This window comes from Morone saxatilis, unplaced genomic scaffold, assembly GCF_004916995.1.
Source record: "Morone saxatilis isolate NCDOM2014 unplaced genomic scaffold, NCSU_SB_2.0 Contig3, whole genome shotgun sequence".
Lineage (NCBI taxonomy): Eukaryota > Metazoa > Chordata > Actinopteri > Moronidae > Morone > Morone saxatilis.
The window spans coordinates 14,659,207-14,677,730 of NW_023339873.1; the positions used below are offsets into that span (position 1 = coordinate 14,659,207).

The 18,524-nt window shown below is 39.8% G+C and overlaps 1 protein-coding gene across 1 annotated transcript in view; it reads left to right on the forward strand.

Annotated features, from left to right (window-relative positions):
• Window positions 1-18,247, forward strand: part of fsip1 (fibrous sheath interacting protein 1) — a 28,184-nt gene extending 9,937 nt beyond the window's left edge. The window contains exons 7-8 of the mRNA XM_035673711.1: window positions 7,999-8,151; window positions 17,541-18,247. Of these exons, the coding sequence (XP_035529604.1) occupies window positions 7,999-8,151; window positions 17,541-17,648 (261 nt within the window). The 3' untranslated portion in view covers window positions 17,649-18,247. The remainder of the gene's footprint in view (window positions 1-7,998; window positions 8,152-17,540) is intronic.
• The last annotated feature ends 277 nt before the right edge of the window (window positions 18,248-18,524 follow it).

The following is an 18,524-nucleotide window of genomic DNA, read 5'->3' on the forward strand; positions in this document are numbered from 1 at the left end:
CCTATGAGACCCAGTTTATTGTCTTCTTATAAACGCCTCTCCCACTGGTGTTACCCACAGCAGCAGTTGTGTTAAGTGGTTTAGAGATTTTTCCTTGCCATGGTTGAAATCTTACTTTTGACTGTTCCACTCATTATGACACTCCATAGAGGATTATTCAGTCACAAAATCATCTGCTAACAATAAAAAATGCTTAAAATGTTTGCTAATTGTCTCTATGTTCCAAATTAAGCAACATTAAAGTATTTTAGTATGTTATCACCACCCACTATTGTCTGTATTTTATTACCTGCCGGGGCTCAACATGTTTAACCAAATCTACCTAACAGCACCACAATCCATTCTTATCCCAGGTCATTAAACCCTGATGCTTTATCACGCCAACTCTGTGTCCATACAGATGCACACAGCACCCTGTAGCATCTGTATGAGATGCACTGGGCTGCCTTAAAGCCTTCTTTAACACACGGTTAGTGCTGTCACAGTTTTCTTATGTTTAGGCTAAAAAAGAGAGTGGTTTGGGTCAAAATAATTATGTTCTGTAAATCATGTGACATAAGCAACTTTGCAAGCCACATGACGCACGTAACATAATTTGTGTAACTTGAAACTTAAAATAACTTAACATTAACTTTTGGTTTCACATTAGACACAAATAACTTTTGGTTTCACATTAGACACAAACCCTGATCTCTGGGTGAAAGTACTGTGTTTGTTTTAGCCATCCGTTCACCCCACCTCCTTCTGGTGCAGACGTTCTCACTCTTTCTCACTCACACACAAGCCCAGTGACTCTGAAGGGTACCCTGTGTCATTATTTGACAACCTAGGAATGAGAACTGGCTGCATATATAGGCACAGTAAAATGTTTCAACTATACATTTCTAGAGCTAGCCCACAGCTAATGTACAGACAGTGTACGTTGGTTGGAGCTATTCGACAAGGACTGCACAAACAGTCCAGCAGTCTTTATATGGAAAACTGACACTACAAAAACACCATGTGTCGAAATTCTTCTTTATGTGTTATTTATATTTAAGTATCACACTGACAATGCTAACATTCCTATATTTCGTCTCTCTTTATTAAAAAATTACCACCAAGACTTTTAGCAGCTGAAATCTAGGTCAGATATTGTGCTTGACAATGCACAGCATGTGATCACTGAGGGATAAGAAGTGCAAAAAGATGCTTGGACGTTTTTTGTCCTCCAGATGCTTTTGATAAATATTTAACATGCTTCTTAAGCTCTTTATTCAATTTTATTTTGTCTGTGTGTGTCATTATTTGGCAACCACTGAAATTACCTTATATTAGCGAAGTGAAGCTGGGTGGAGATGGCCCTGTGAGTCTCTTAGTAAAAGCCATAGACTGTGAAGTATTTACAGTGGTTTGGAGGGATCACAAATGCATGCAAGATTTCCACAACCTGAACAGTGAAAACCACAAACAGATCAAACACTTTGATTGCTTTTTGGATGAGGCTGTAAGATACTAAGAACACACAGGTGGTGGTGTGGACATTTTAACCCAGTATCAAATTCAGTATGTTCTTTTGATTGTAGGATGCGCCAGGAGGTTTTGATCTGTGCAACAGTGTTTGCTCCAGACCACCCTCAGTTCTGAACAAAAAAAGCAAGTATAAAGTCCAGATGACCCACAAGTGAATCTTCTAATACTTCAGGAATGTTCAGCAATCACCAAATCATTAACCGTAGATCCAAAATACTGATGTAAAAACATGACCTCTGGAGGCAGAAGAGACAACTTGGATTCAGACAAATTTCATATCTGGGACATTTTTAAGATGGTGATATACAAAGCTTCACATTCTGTCTTATGGAGCCACATTAGATAAAATTGTGGTTATGGTGTTGAGAGTTAGATTATGCCTTTATGCAAGGCAAGTGGTGCAGGATTAAAAACATTTGTTTGCATGACCTTGCTTATCCCCAAGTATCAGCATGCAGGTATGCATATATCGTGTATGGCAGACATCTGTGTTACAGCACCTCTGCCTCAGAACCTGGCAGATGACCACAGGTCATAGCTGGGCAAAATGTCAATCTGAGAGAAGGAGAAAAAAAATACAAGAAAGAGAGAGAGAGAGAAGTCAAGAGACTCTCAGCCATAGCTTCCGAACAGCTTACTCCCGAGCTCTCACAGGGAGCGCTCGTGGCAAGGCATGTGGACAGGCCTTGGCAGGTAGCCTGGGTCCACGTGGCATAGCCAGAACTCCTACTACACTTCAGATTTGAGGAGAGACAGAGGAAGAGAAACAGAGAGACACAGAGAGGAAAAGAGAGGAGCATGCTGTTCTGAACAACACCAGCCATCTCTGGGTGAGTCAGCATGGCTGGCTCCCTTTGATCACAACAGCACTGTCTCTTTGCAGTATGTAGCCAAAAGTTGTTAACAAGATGTATTGTCCGCAACAGGGGAGTATATTTTTCGGTCAATAAAAATTAATTTCTAGAAAAACTGCCAGTGAGTTATAAAGACTTACACCGATTTACCAATAGTCAGGTGCATCATTAAATCCATGTTTGGAGGCTTCCCATGGTCACTTTTTGTTGACATAGTGTCAGATTCATGGTATTTTTTAGGCTGCAGCTGGACAGATATTCTGCTCTATTGCATTATATTCTATTGAAAAGTATTTCTTACATGGAGTGGATTTTCAAAGTGGTTCAGTCCAGCACAACAGTACACTACCACTCACTCCAAAATGACTACAGTATATTGTAGATTTGAATCAAAACCTCAGTTATAATGTTTAAAAAGATAGGAATTATTGCAGAGCTATTCTATTGAATTGCATTAGATTACTAAATGAAATGTTGTATAACAAAAGCATGCTGTTTTCATTATTTGTGTAGCCTGTTTTTTAATGACTGAGTCTTAATGTGACCGACCGACATTTTTAGTATAACAAAGGCCCCAGAGTCAAGGCCAATGAGCCGTTTTGTGGCTACCGCATGCTAAAACAAACAGTTTGAAATGTTGGCTAGCATTCACATCACATAAGTGTTTTTCCCCCCTTTGTTTGATTTGTGTAACTTGTGTAACAAAAAAAGACATGTATCTATTTTTGACTTTAGCTAGTCAAAAATGTCACGGAGAATGTGGTTGGAAGGACCACACGTTGTACAAATTCCTTTGTTTGGAATATACAGTAGCGTTTATGATTTGACTGTTGACACTTCCTTGGATTAGCTGCCTCAGAGCACGCCTTGCCTGTTTAGCTTGTCTTGAGTGTGTGAACAGCGCCATCAAGCAGTTCTTGATCCAGATTCAGGCAGGCCTCTTCAACACCTAATGTACAGTATAAAGGAACCTGACGCAAACGGTGGGTACACTGTTTGCCTTGTATATACTGTATGTAATATGTTGCAACAGGATGCAAGATTATACTTATACACAAGGGTGACCAAGTCATTTGTCTTGTTTTCTTGCTGTTTATGAGATGTATCTGAGAATGCGCCTGCATGAGAAGATCCAGCTGTTATATTTGGCAAATCACACCACAGATGCAACCCATATTGGAGCAGAGAAGCTCCAGGCTACCAATCTCAGTGGCTCCCTCCACTGTCTAACAAAACTAATATGATTGACGTGATGTAATTATATGTTCCTTTTAATGGGAACATCAAGATAAAGCACACTCAGTATTGCTTAGTGTTACGCATTCAAGATTTATTTTAAATTATAAACATAAAATAATCTCCACAGTTTTTCCTATTTCGTCACTCTGGACAACAGCGGCTTATCCATCAACCGCTGCAGCTGTTTCACACTCGAACAACATGACAACCCCAGGGTGGAATGTATTGCTTCTATCTGAAATTCTAAAATTGATCGCAGGATACCAATAACCACTTCATGAATGTGTAATGCATGGCTGACCAAAGTTATCTGAAACTCCTACAAATAATCGACTAATGATGGTTTAGCTCATGGCAATTGGCAAATTGTTTTTTTTATATTATGGGAAAGCAAAATCTGAACCGTAAGGTTGAAACAAGGACAGCTTCTCAGGAATTGTCATATCATGCACCAATGAGCTTTTCCCCTTTTCTATTAACATTCATTCTGCATTCAATGTACACTTGGCAGTCAGCATAATACCCTGTACTACAATGCTGCACTTTATATCAACTCGTGACACTAATGCAACATCAAATTCCAATTTGATCACCATCAATAGGCTGACATACTTTTCTCAACATAATTATGTTTGACATGTTTTTCATACTTAAAGAAAACAAAGTCTGGATCTTTGTGGCCTCCCAGCAGTCTTGTGACCCAGATAGGTGATGTGATTATTGGAGATCTTTAACAGCATGTCAAGTGACAACTCCGAGGCGAGCCAATTGCCAGCTTTTTGCAGATGTTCCGATAGGCTGTTTGGAAGTCTGTCAGTCTAACTTCATATTAAGTTAATTCTATCACACATTCCAGGAGAAGAAGCAAATCAGAACAATCACTGGAGTCTATAAAGGTCAAGAAACATTATTCCCTTAATCTTCTCCAAGAAGTGTGTCATTACTACAGTTGTCTGGCACAAGAGACTAGTGTTTATTCTTGCTAATGACTTGGAAGTGGATCTAAAGTTTTAGCACTCATTTATTATTACTGCTTAATCAATTACATAATTAGAAACATTGTGGGGCGAAAGTGCTGCAAATAGTAAGTTATAGGCTACCGCGTCTTTTATGAAACATAAAATGAGCCCTGTGTCAGTTTAACACTTATGATCTCATACAGCTGTCAGTTGTCACTTGTCAAAGCAAGTACATATTCACATTCTGTATTTCAAACAATATCAAATCGGTTTCATCTTGCCATTACATTTCAAGCATCAGAACCAATGTGTGCAGATGAACCTCGCATGACACTGAAACGAATAGAGTTTAGTTTTGGTGTCATGTTTTTTTAGTCACGCTAGCGACAAAGCAAACTAGAATATAATAAACACTGCACCTGCTAAATATGAACATTAGCATTGTCATTGTGAGCATGCAGTTAGCTGAAACCACCGCTGTACCTTTGTTCTACCTTACAGAGACACTTGCATGACTCTTAGTCTTGTTTCAGTACATTGGAATAAAAATTTTGCAGATTTAGTTTGTTGTTTTTTAATATTATAGCATAGTTAAGAGCTTTCCATTGAGATGTTTTGTTTGTAAAACAGGAAAAAATAGACATGAAGTGTAAAAATATGCTTTGGGTTAGGTTTACACTAGTACAACGCAAGTAAAAAGCAAAACGTTACATGGCCTGTGTAGATAGCTGGATTGATAACAGTGTTCCATCGAACGCGGTTGAGACGGATGACTGAAAAATATGGCTGAAACATCTCCGGTGTAGTCATGCAGTAAATTTATATGATTCATAAACATTAGGAAAACATCTGATTACTGGTTTCAGTGGGAGAAAGGAAGCATCTTGGGAAAGGGTGTGAGTGAGATCCAGGTGTCACTTGACTTGATAGTAGCGTATGCAACAAACTATGTAAACCTCACAGCTTTGCTTTATTTTTGCTTTGTTGTAACTAAGCTAATAGAAGACAGTCATACAGTAACGGGGAGATGAAAGCCAGGAAAGATGATGTGTAATTTGTGGACCATCTATCTTTTCTGTAATTACGATCAAATCAGTAAAGTTTATACAAAGAGATTTTCCCCTTACACTCACCAGAATTCACATTGTGTTAATTTGGCCACAGAGAATTGGTTCAGTAAAATATGTGACACGTGCCAAATTCATTCAAACTTTGGTCAGTCATAGTTTTATCATGGCTAAGCCCTGCAGGCGATGTTAAAGTTTGCAGTCTATAGTTCTTGAAAAGTAGGGCAGATGTTGTTTCCAAATTAAATAAACTGTTTCTCCCAAAGATTTGGGCTTTTTTAGAAACATGCATTTAGTGGTGTGAGGATGGTGGTAAAGCTAGACTTTAATTTTTATTTTTCCTGGTTGGGATGCTGTATTTCTCACTCTGGTGCATGACAGGAGTCTGATCCCGTCGTGGTCCTGGCTTTTGTAGTCTGGATGAGGGAGTCTTTACTGAAGGGCTCTAGTAACGACCACTTAAAAGAGGCTTCATATAGAAGCTGTCATTATTTCCCTATAGGGAAACAGAGGGCACTGGTAGGTGAGGCCACACACACTTCTTGTTTTTGCCAAGATTTAAATATTAAAGTTAAGTAACACTGGTATCATTCAGTTTCCTGAAATCTGTGTAAATGCAATACGTGATATTAGTCGTGTAGGCATGCCTGTTAGAAGCATTTACACACACACTGGCTGACTTAACTGAACTCCCCTCCTACCGAGGGTTTAACTAAGATCACATCCTGTTATAAATGTGTCATAATAGATTTAGTAACTCAGTGATTAAGTTCACAATTCCTGGTGGATCCTGCTGTCTCCGGTAACCTACCATTTCGCTGTATGCAATTCCCTATTGAGATGTCGACATTTTATGAAATATCCATCAATTTCAACATTATTAGATCATACATACGCCTGCCTGGCATCCAGACTAACCAAGAGAGATGGAGATTTCAACCACATGGCGCTGGACTGACACTCCAAAACAGCCCTGCGGTTGGCAACATCCTCTCAGACCCAACAATTTTTTTTTTAGACCTAGCTGCTGCTTTTATAGAGCTGTGTATTTTTAGAGGTCACAATATGACGGTACCACAGGTCATTCACTGGTCAGTCTCTACAGTATTGTTCATTTCGCCATGTTTTTCCATCCTTGCGTATAAAGAATAAATTGTGAGTGGGGTGGATATTAACAGTTTGACCCATCCTTTGAGATTTGCCACAACTATGCTAGCTTTTCAGCACCTACAGTTCATCATATTACATCTGCAGAAGCTATTCCCTTAACCTAGCATAGCATTTCAGCATCAACACAGTTCGTGACAGACTTATGACCTGTTCAAATATTTGTGACAAACCTGACATCTAAATGTGTAATTTGAATCTGATGACCTCACCACAGATTGTTCCCTCTCCAATGGAAAAGATCCATTTCTTGATCAGAATGACGAGCCGCTCACTTATCAGCTGTCTATGGATTGGTCTTCCAGGCATGACTCACCCATTTCCTCCTGACCCATTTTCAAAGTTTGCTTTGGATGCAGCTTGCGGTTCATTGTGTCAACCCAGTGCACGTGGATGCCATAAATCTGTGATTTATGTTGGACCCTGTGTGGACTGTATGGCTTTCTCAAGTCTTAAATATAAGCACCTGATTTTTACTCGCTCTCTGTAAAAAGCAGTATTGGTGTTCATCCCTACATCTTTAGGACATGCCATCATGATGACATTTTAAAAGAGATAAGCATGCTGTAACTCAAGAGTCTTGGAGGAATGGAAAACTTCAATATTAAATGAACTGATATATGGGTTTGATCCCTTTTTAAATGTTTCTTAAGCTGTGAGTGCAGTTCTAGGAGGGTGCCATTGTTCCAACGGCCCATTATTTCGATTATTTTCCCATTGGACTGAAAGCCCATTTGTCCGACAGCCCGTTATTTGAAAAAAAAATTCCCATTGCCATGAAGGCCTACTGTTCTGAAAACATACCCTCTGGTATTACTAACTTATGTCTGTAACATAACTGACATATTTATTTTAACCCAAACAATGATCGTAGTAGTAGTAGTTTTGTTGTAAACCTAATGTTACAGCATTAACATGTGTTTATTATTGTTACCATGATGTCAAAGTTGACCGGATAAAGGTCACCTGACTTCCTGCAAGTCCAAATGTCCAAAAAGATATCAAGGGCGAAAAACTCCAGGAGAGTGTGTATTTTTGGTAAAACAGGCCTTTAGAACTGTGGGCTTTTAATCCAATTGGACATTTTTTGGAGGGTTTCTGGACAATGGGCAGTTCCCCTCTAGGAGAACCCAAGCACGTCCACATGTGAAAAGGGTTGTTTGCTCCCCGTGAGAAACAGTCGTGTCTGTTGTGTATCAGGGCCACGGCTCAGAGGTTGGCTGGAAGTGCGATGGGGACCCGCAGCCAGGAGAGAAGGTCCTGCAGGATATAAAGGAGAGGAGAGGGCAGGAGAGGCGCCTCCAAGAGATCCAACAGCAGCTGGAGATCCTGGGCCAGGGCCAAGAGATGACTGTGAGTTCAAAGCAGCTACATTTGTTCACACAACAAAACACATGCTCAAATTCACACAAGTCGTTACATCCACACAGTGCCTGTGTTGTGCATTCTAAAACTTGTCAGTGCTTCTCTCCGTGAATATGTGTGTGACAAATTATTGCAAGCACACAGTTCATTCTCAGTCGTTCTCACAGGGGGACGATGAAATCACATGCAGTATTCGTGTCTCCGCAAGCCCATATTTTTCTCCTCTCATTCTCTTCATTCTCCTTCTCTTTCTTTATATCACTCTCATATTCACAGAGTTAAATATGTTTCTCTGCAGTCTGATCTGAGGGCGAGGATGGCCGTTTACTCCACCGATGGCCTTTTGTCCTCCACGGTGTTTCATTGCTTTTGAGCATTCTTCACTGAGATTCAATGTCCACACTCCACAGTGTTCCCTAGAAACCATTGAGCTCTGTCTACTTTTAGGAGCCCCTGAAGAGTTACAGCCACACAATTGTCACTCTTTCCCCAAACCCTGTAGCTAAAGGCACAACACAAGAATGTCCCAAGAACAAAGGTGGATAGCGCTGATTTCTGCTTCCTCTGACATTTATGACTATTTTGTGAGAAAGGATAGAAAAACACTTGAGATAAATTTAGTAGTTTGACTTTGACATTGTCCAAATGGAGAACAAGAACAAGAACAAGAAACTACCTGCTTGCTTCTTCACAGCTTTGTCCTAAACTTTACCAACACATCAGTTCTCACACTGATGAACCACAACATGATGCATATATTCCTAATTTAAACATAAAAGATGCCCCCCTTGCTCACAAACAGTGAGGTAATAAAACCATTAAGTGGCCGCCACACCCTTACATCAAACAGGGCACCATGCTATGTAACCTATTCCTGGCCTAATTAAGGAGACACAATTGGAATCTGTTACTAATTAAACCAAACTCCGTTTGAGGAAACCATTCTCTCATTACGATCACAAAACATCAAAAAAACACCAGTCTCTTAACTACTGGTGAAGCTAGACGCTCTTTGCATTTAGCTGCGTGTCACTGCATTTTATATACAGTGACTAAATGATTGAACTTAGCAAGCGAGTGTAATGCAAACAGCACACTCACTGTGCATATTCTTAGTGCCACCGGGCTTGTTTTTGGTTAGAAAAGATTTATTTGTGTGGAATTTGTCTGGGAGGGCATTCTTAAACACTTTCACACAGTTCCTGTACAGTCATAAAGTTGATTTGTGTAACATCCATAACTCAGAGGTTGTGCGTATTTCTCTGGTGTATAAGACCATGATAACTAAGGAGAGATCAGTTTGTGAATAGAATACGTTTTTTGTTGTGTTGAATTGGACAGTTAATTCAAAGTCAGAGCAATGCAGGAAAGTTTAACATCCTTTTAGTTTAAGAAAGTTTTCCTCCAAATGCTACCAATACTAATACTATTAAAGTGTTCACTTTAATAGTACTAGTTTACTAGTATTTTGGGAGATGCACTTATCTTCTTTCTTTCAAGAGTTAGATGAGAAGCTCATTGACGTCTGTGTGGTAAATGGAGTAGGAGCCAAGAGGTGGTTAGCTTAGCTTAGCATTAAGACTTGAAGCAAGTGGGAGTAGCTGCAGCTCCCCAGCTCGAAAATATGGCTTCCCACCTAATCGACATCTTATTTGTTTAATCTGTACACACACAGACAAGTCAAAATTATGATTTGTGTTTAGGGGAGTAAACTCAAACTGCCCAGCCCAACACCTCATAAAACAAAACTTCGGGAAGTCAGTGCTCTGGCTGTTCTCTACGAAATATTTACAGCATGTGACTCCCTTTAAAACCATGCAAGATGCAGTTTTTACATTTCTGTTTATCCATGGATTATACGAGATACAATATGCTTAAGTCAACTTCTGTGCTATTAGGCTTTTTTTTTAAAAACCTTTGGAGGGAGCTGCTTTGAACTTTAAAACAATTTAATTTTTAATAATTTATTTTACTTTAGTACCCCGTTTTCCCCTTTTAGCATGCACAGCTTCAGTTCATAAACAGTAAACTATTAATACTGCCTTATATGAAGTGATATCATTCACTTGGAATGCTTTTTAAACATCTAGTCCAAATAACATGTCTATAACTGTGATACTGTGGTCCGGGTAATGCTATTGTTTCTTTGTCGAATCTTTTTAAGAAGTAGTGCCTACTTACAGTCGGTGATGACAAGAGTTAAAAAATGAGTCCTGAATTCCAGCGAAGGAAGCTAACATTAGGCTGACTGTTAATGAATTTGTTTTAGAAATGTGTTTGACATAATAAATGTTTCACTGAAGTGCAATATCTCTATAATAAACTGTCAGGATGGATTGGATGTTAGATGTTTTCCCTGCAAATGGGAAGTATAGTGCTCTGTGTTTAGTCTGGCATTCTGCTGAAGTGTAGCACCTATTGTAAAGGTGGAAAATGTTCAAAGGTTAGTCTCTAATGTTGTAGCAGGGGCAACAGATTCTCTGCTGTACTTCAGTTTGATTGATTCCAGTGTGTTAAGAATTTAAATGTTTGCCTAGACCTCAACCTGATTTACCTTTTTGCAGTGATTTATTCAAACAAAAGCTGTGTTGCGTTGGCTTCAGATCTGAGACCTGTAATTTTGTGCGTCATCTCGGATTCTCCTTTCTCTCAATCCAAACAATCCACCATTCCAGCGAACTTCATCTCCGTGCCAAAGAATCTCTCCTCTCACCTTTAATTTTCCAGCTTTTTTTTGTTGTTGCTGTTGATATTTTCCTGTGCAGCAAGGTCTTGGTTTATTTTGTGCTAAGAAACGTATTGTTGGTATGACTGCCATTGTTCTCTGTCAATGATAACCTACATGAAACAACAAAAACAATCAAAACAAAATCCTGAAAGAAGAGATAACACAAGTTCAATAGGGTTATTTTCAACTGTTAGCGCTAAATCTGTGATTTTCAACAGCTGATCCGGTGCTGGTTTTCCTGCAACCTCATTTGGCTGCATTCCTAGATCAACTTCTAAAGGAAGGACAATCCTAACATTTACAGTAAGACTGGGTGGTTTCAGCAGGACAGTCTCGATCTAATCAGGCAGACATCATTAATCATACAGTCTTTGTCATGTTAGCCTTGATTCTCTAGTACCAATCACAGGGATATGCTTTCATCTTTGTCTATTATGCCAGACTAGCAACCCTCTCATGGACTGGACTTGGACTGGCCACAATTCACAAAATGACTTGATCTGATTTTAAGAATCAGCTTTTGTGAGATCACATCACCACATGTCCACTTTTGATCTGAAAGTTGCAGTTTTCATTTTTTAAATTTAATTGAATTTAATTTATTTATGTGATTCAGGACCGTAATCATATGGTATAGAGCACAAACAAAATATGAAGTAATAACAAAATGATACCATATGGCAGAGCTAATGTACAACAAATGTTACTTAAACAAAGGAAGGACATTTTTCAAAAAGGCACCTAGTTTACAAACAACTTTAGGCTTATCTGATTGTAATAACAAGATTAATTTAAACATAGATGGGTGGTTTACTTTGGCACATACCTCTCTGTAATTGAGTATGCTTACATTCCTACATAAAAAAAGAAAAAAAAGATACTCAACTCCCAAACAATTGTCATTACAGAGGTTGCAGATCCTCTGGTTTCTGTCCAGCCCCTTATATCATCCCCGGATCTTAGGAATTCTGGTGTTATTCACTCTAAAATTACAAATAGGCTGCCCACACTTTTGGTTTTCATTTTCTTTTCTTTTAAGCTCTTGTTTAAATTCTGAATAAATATTGCAGGACGTCATGCTTCTGAGCTCTCTTTGCCACATTTTCATGAACCGATCTTTCAACCTCTGTTCAACAGTTAATTTCAACCAGTTGATGTTGTTGCACTTTTGTGTCCATCACCGATGGACTTATTACAGCAGCTTGCTCTGCATCAATATTTAATTTCTCCCAGCTTCATGTCTTTATTGTATGCACATTGGGACTAAAATATATTTGGTTTTCATTTCTTTATTTCTTAAAAAAATCTCTCAGCAATGTGAGAGTCTTTCATGTGTGGTGGGATAATAAAAGTTATATTAAAACCACAAGTAAGTATAGCATCCTGGCACAATCCAGATTGAAACTAGTAAAATTGAGTAAGAGGAGCAGACCAGGGGATTGTGTGAGCACTCACCTACAGTCCTTTCCACACAAAGACGGCACCCACTGATGAATCTGTTGGCCTCGATCTCTTCAGGCATTGTTGAGCTGCATTGCAACTCTGCAGTTTCACAACTCTTTTTCCACAGTCAGGTTTACCAGAAAAGAGATTCTCTCGCTCTCAGCTTGTCTCACCCTCTTCTCTACTTCATTCCAGTATTATTATGGCTACTGGCTGTTAGCCTTTGGCTTGTCACACTGTCTGCTCTTGTTTGCCACTTTATGATCTCCTGAAATAAAGACAGATTGACAGTCTCCCCTTTTCCTGCTTCTAATGAGTGGAAGAGAATAAGAGGTGCTCCCATCATGGCCACGGATGTTTTTTGTTATAGAGGTATTTGAGATATGTGCATTGGAAGTTAAGAACCACTCTCTATGCAGTGGTGTCTGTGCTGCAAGTACCAAAAACAGCTGTTGTTGTTTCGTTCAATTATTCAAGTCAAACTTAAATATGAATTCTCCTCACTTTTTTGTAAATATAAACTATGATAATAATGTAGTTATTTACAGCGTATTCTAAAATGTTTCAAAGGAGGATAAAACCGTTTTTTGGACAACAACATCAACAGTGAGCCGGCTCTCCATGCCTCACCATGGCAGCTGTCAACTTTGGTGGTGTGTAATGTCATAGACCTGTGTAGCTTACGAACATTGATACAAGACAGCCCCTCACCCCCTTTTTCACCACCGATGTTAGCATTTTAAGACATCTGTCCCTGACCCATTGTACAATACTTTCATTCATACAATACATGTGCAGGGTGCCATGTGTGAAGTGATGGGGTAAAATGAGGATATTGGGATTCAGCCATGAATCACAACTATAAACTGACTTTAATGAGGTTCCTCAGAGAGCCCCTGGGGCAAATCATTTGTATTATCCACATTGTCTGACATTTGGCAAACTTGTTTTTTTCTTCTAACCTCGACAAATTCACAGTGATATCAGTAGTGTGCTATAGCAGAAAGTGAGTATAGTGAATTGGTCTCAACATCTGAATGGGGCCACATAGAGTGTAATGAATAGAATTCCTACCTATAGTGGAGAACTGGCCCCTGGGTCTGTGGCCGATAAAGATGAGGTATGTGCCTGTAACCTTGAAAGCTGAGCAGGCCTTGCTTGTGGTAAACCGGTCCTGGACCCTGTGTGTACAGGAGCCAACAGTAAGCTGAAGAGAGGTGGTGGTCCATTGCAGGATGGATAGCTGCAGGGCTGGCTTTGTCAGATTCATCTTCAGGTGGGAAACTGATACAGGACAGTGACCAAGAAACTTGATCTTTTACCAAAGGTTGGGGGTTCACCCATCCTGCCATTGTTTGGTGGGAGAGGAACAGGACTCCCATGTCTGGAGGGTTAGGGTTAAGGTTAGGTTATTTAACATACACAAGGAAGGGGAGTGAAGTGACAAATTACAGTGGATGCATGGCAAAGAGGTGCTAAACAGGGCGTTATGGTTTTCCTTTACACTTACTTTTTCTGCAAATGGCTTTGTGTGGCTGCAGGCCAGACAGATGTCTGGAGCAGCAATGTTGCATTCTGACAATAACCACCAGATATATAGGGCTTGCAAATTTATTTGACAATAACTTTTCCAAGACTTACTGATGAGTGATGAGTCAGTTGTGAACCATGCAAATTTAGCAGTTTTGGTAAGACAGTCAGAGAGATGATGTGCCCAGGGCAGAGGCTGTTCATGTCATTCATGGAATTGTTCATTCCTGGAATAATAGATAATTGTCTAATAATGTGTTGGGTTCATGAGCAGCCACGTCAAACCCATTTCCTCGTAAATGCATTGTTTTCTGTTTACAACAGCTCTCTGAGCAGCGGGCCAACAGGCAGTGAGTGAGGGAGAAATACCGGAGGGACTTACTTTGCAAATGCAGTAGCGTTTGGATGCACTTTAACTTAAACTTCATAGAACAGAGCCCAGTGCTCGCAAAGCATATTTTTTTAATATGTATGTTGATTTCATTCCATTGGTATTTGTCGTAGCGTGCAGTGAGTCAGTGTTAGTATAAAATAGATGATAGTGTCTATAGATTCTCCACCTCCAGCTTGTTTTTCACATGTTCAGAGGATATATGTCTGGGAATAACTCCAGGATGGAACAACTGTACACTTCTTTTGACTGGGAAATAGTCTATAAAAAACACTACTAATTGATGTGTTTACATCTTCTCTTGCATTGTGTTCAATGGATACTTGAACTAAAACCACTCATGGCAGCTTAAAAACAGAACCTACTTCTGGCAGAAAAAGGATCACCCTTGTTGTTCTGGTCTCAGTGATAACCCAATGGAAGAAGGGTACTACTCGCCGGAACCACCTCAATCAAACAGATCATGTATTTTCTTTGGCTAGCTGTCCTGTATCTGCAGTTCTTTACTCGGCTGTTTACTGAAATGAATGTGGTGTCTGCTGGGAACCTGGTCTGTAAAAGAGCTGAAGTGGCTGTAATACTTTTTTTTTTTTAAACTGGCTCTGTAGAGAGTAGACAGACAGTCAGACAGGAAAACACATATCAGTCACCCACAGACACCCTTGGCCTCCCTAGTATTAAGGGCACCTGAGGTCAACCACTTTTAAAGAGTCACAGCATTTTGTCACAGCAGTAAAAAAAAAAAAAACTCTTTCTTTCTTCCATCTCTTTTTCGTTCCTTTTTGTAGGAAAGTCTAACTTATAGTTCACATGTCTAAGACGGCTGGTGCTGGTTAAAGGCATTTCTGGCCATTAATACTCCAGCCAGTGGGGCACATTTTATTGCCTCATTCATGAACACTCAAACACTGACATTCCAGTAATTGACCAGTGAATTTTTTTGTGCCATATATCGTAAGTTGCACTAATGGCTTACTTGTGTTTTGTGCAAATTTATGTTACAGTTTCCATTCCAAGCAAATCTCTTTTTTTTTGGTCTGAGTGGGGTTGGGCAATTATACTTATTAAAACAGTAGAATAAACATGGAAGGACAGCTTATCCATAATACAGTACCTACCAAGTGTGTCACTAGTTTATTCATACGTTATATAATAATATAATAAATAAACACATAACACTGGCCATCTTCCTTCACTATTTAGAGGTGATGGTCAAGTCCACAGGCAAATGGCCATGTCTTGCTCCATGCATGTCAAAGGACAAAAGCATGCAATGCTGCAGGGGGCAACAAGGCTGGAATGTGTCCATGATGCCTGTGGTCTCCTGTCCATTGGTAGGAGATGATCTGCAGCGCCTGGGTAATTGAGTAACGTGGCCCAACCCGCCATGACCTCAGGGGTGTCAGGACTTTGAACATGGACAGGATTGTCTGGTAGAGATGTATATCAGCAACTGGGTCCTGGAGAGAGGTTGGAGAGTTTCAGAGGGTGGTCTGGTCAGAGGAGGAATACAGATGATCGATGAAGAGTATTAGCTTCAGCTCGTGGGGATAGACGAGACACAGGAATGTGATTTTGTCTCGAGTGACTCAGCGGGATATGGGGAAAGGGTGAAAACAACTGCATGGGCATAATATTAGGAAAGAGTGCCTGGGATGAGTCACACTGGGGTGCAGGATTTTATTTTTTTCTGGCACCCAAATTTTTAATACAGATTAGTAATTAGTAATTTGCAGTTGGCTGCTGGAACATATGGGAATATAAAAGTTATTTAATACCAGTCTAAACTTTGTATTTATGGATCTTAAAACTGACCCTAATCCTAACTGTATTAACTCTCAGGTCTATGCTAAATAGGAAGCCACAGCAAGCAGCCAGTTAGCTTAGCATGAAGACTGGAAACGGGGCAATATCCACCTAGCAGCACCTCTAAGACTCCTTAATTAACACTTTGTATGTTGTTTGTTTAATCTGTACAAAAACAAGATAAAGCTAGCTAGCCCCTGCTTCATGTCTTTATGCTAAGCTAAGCTAACTGGCTTGGCCCAGCCCTGAACAGCACACACACAAAGTTAGTGATTAGCTAGTGAACATAGTGGAGGAGTTGGCCGAGACCAAAAACAGAGCTAACAGGGGACTGAGTATTTGACCTAAATTCCTCAGGTGGACTCAGACATGACTAAATTAATGATAATGTTGCTCCTTGTCTGCCTGTAATAGAAACTATTTGCTAACATTCTGGCAATAATAACTTTATAAGGTGATAACATGCCAATGCTGTCTTTACAGCTAGTTCCTCTGCCCCAAATGGCAAAAAGAATCAATTACTGGCTTATGACTCACATCAGGATCAGGGACAGAGTAACTGGATCGGACATCCCTTTATAAAAGGCCAGGGACATTCTGTTCAGTGTGGGATGGCAGCTAGAAACATGAGTGTGCATGCTGAGAGAATGATGACAATGATTACTATTAAAACCAGAGATTTAAGGTCTGGCTTCCCTGGACATGTTTTTGGCATAATGCACATGTCATGAAAGGTAATGAGTTGATATTATTGGAACAAATTAACTGTTGAGTTGCAGCTGTCTAAACAGAGTACACACCAAGAAATGGCAACTGTCTATGAGCACACGTGCATAGGTGAATTAGTCACGTCTCACCTTTTTAATTATGATAAAGGAATTAAAAGCCAAACTATTTGAAACCAAAAATTGCAGTTGCACATGCCAGATAGCACATCTCTCCCATGAACAGATATTGCTATTATTTAAATCCTGAAAACTTTCCCTTTTAACCTAGTTTAAGAAGGTTGGCTTCTCTCCTTGAACTCACATGCACTCCCAGAAGGCTCCCTGTGAGGAGTACGAGTTATCAGTAGAATAACAAGAGCTATATCCAACTGGAAGTGTTTTTTCCCGGGAAGCTTCCAACCGGGCGCAGGGGAAAAGTATATTATTATGAACTGCCACTGTTATCACAGGTCATGCATTAATACAACACACTGTCTGGATTTGTCAAGAACTGAGTTTTAAGTTCAGTAAAGGATGTTCGTAATGGGAAATGTTTGGAAGAGATCAGCAGTTGAGCTGAAAAATATTCTGTCGTCACTTCTCTAATAGGGAAATGTGACCTTGATACTGCCAGAGATCCAGTCTACATGTGTGATTGGTTGTGCACGCACATCTGCACATCTTCTTGACTTTTTTTTTGTCATTTAACCCTAGTCTAACACCATAGATATATTTTAAATCGTACATACGTTATGTTTGTGTCTTCCTGCAGAATGAGTCACCAGACCTTACTGAGGAGCAGTTGCTTAGTCTGCTGGATGAGTGTGAGCTGACAGAGAGCTGGACCCACGATCTTGAGACAAATGATACGACACCATGACACCCTAACAAAATCCCCCAAAGACTCTGATGGGCCCAATTCATCTGAAGCCCGGCTATCAAAAGACACATCATTTCTGGAATGTTGCTATTGCTAAAATACTAAATTACCACAATATTTCATTATCACAAAAGACTATAAATTCACAAACTGTGAGTGACATTACACTGTAAAGCTTTTATATATGTAGATATAACTAACCTGTCTTACATACAGTAACACAAACTGATTATGAACATATTTTGCAATGTCTCAGTATTTGAAGAAATTGTAGTTCTAACCTTTGGTTCATGGGCTAACTGAGGATGAGAGCTGTTATTGTGATCCCACTTGGTCTCCATGTCTTCACTATGCAGCTGGATTGCATCCCATTGTTTTTATTTGTGTTTATAGCTCTGCAGGAGGAAACCAAGCAGCAGGGCCACCCTTTGTATTAAGCAGAGTATCATAGATGAGAACAGAAAATTGCTGTCATTAAATCTAATAACCGGGTACAGTGGCCGCAGAATGTTCTACTGCACACATAAACACTCAGCTGATAGCAGTGGGTCTGTCTGGTGAAGTCTGAACCCTTATATTGAATTAACTAAAGCCCTCTCTCATGAAATATAGTATGTCTCTGTTAGTAATGTGTGGTCAAGGATCCAACATGGCTGTTAATGAGAACGGAGGGATGATGTGTGCTCCACAGCAGTGATAGTCAGATCCACTTCAGCATTCCTTTTATTGCAGGTGAACTCCTTCAAACAGGGTCCGATTAGTAGGATATTCTGAAACTGGACCCTGTGTCACCTCTTTCCAGCTTAATTTTCATTTAAAGAAACTGGATTCCACCGACAAAAGATGGCCAGCTTTTAGAAATATGCTTTCTGGTTT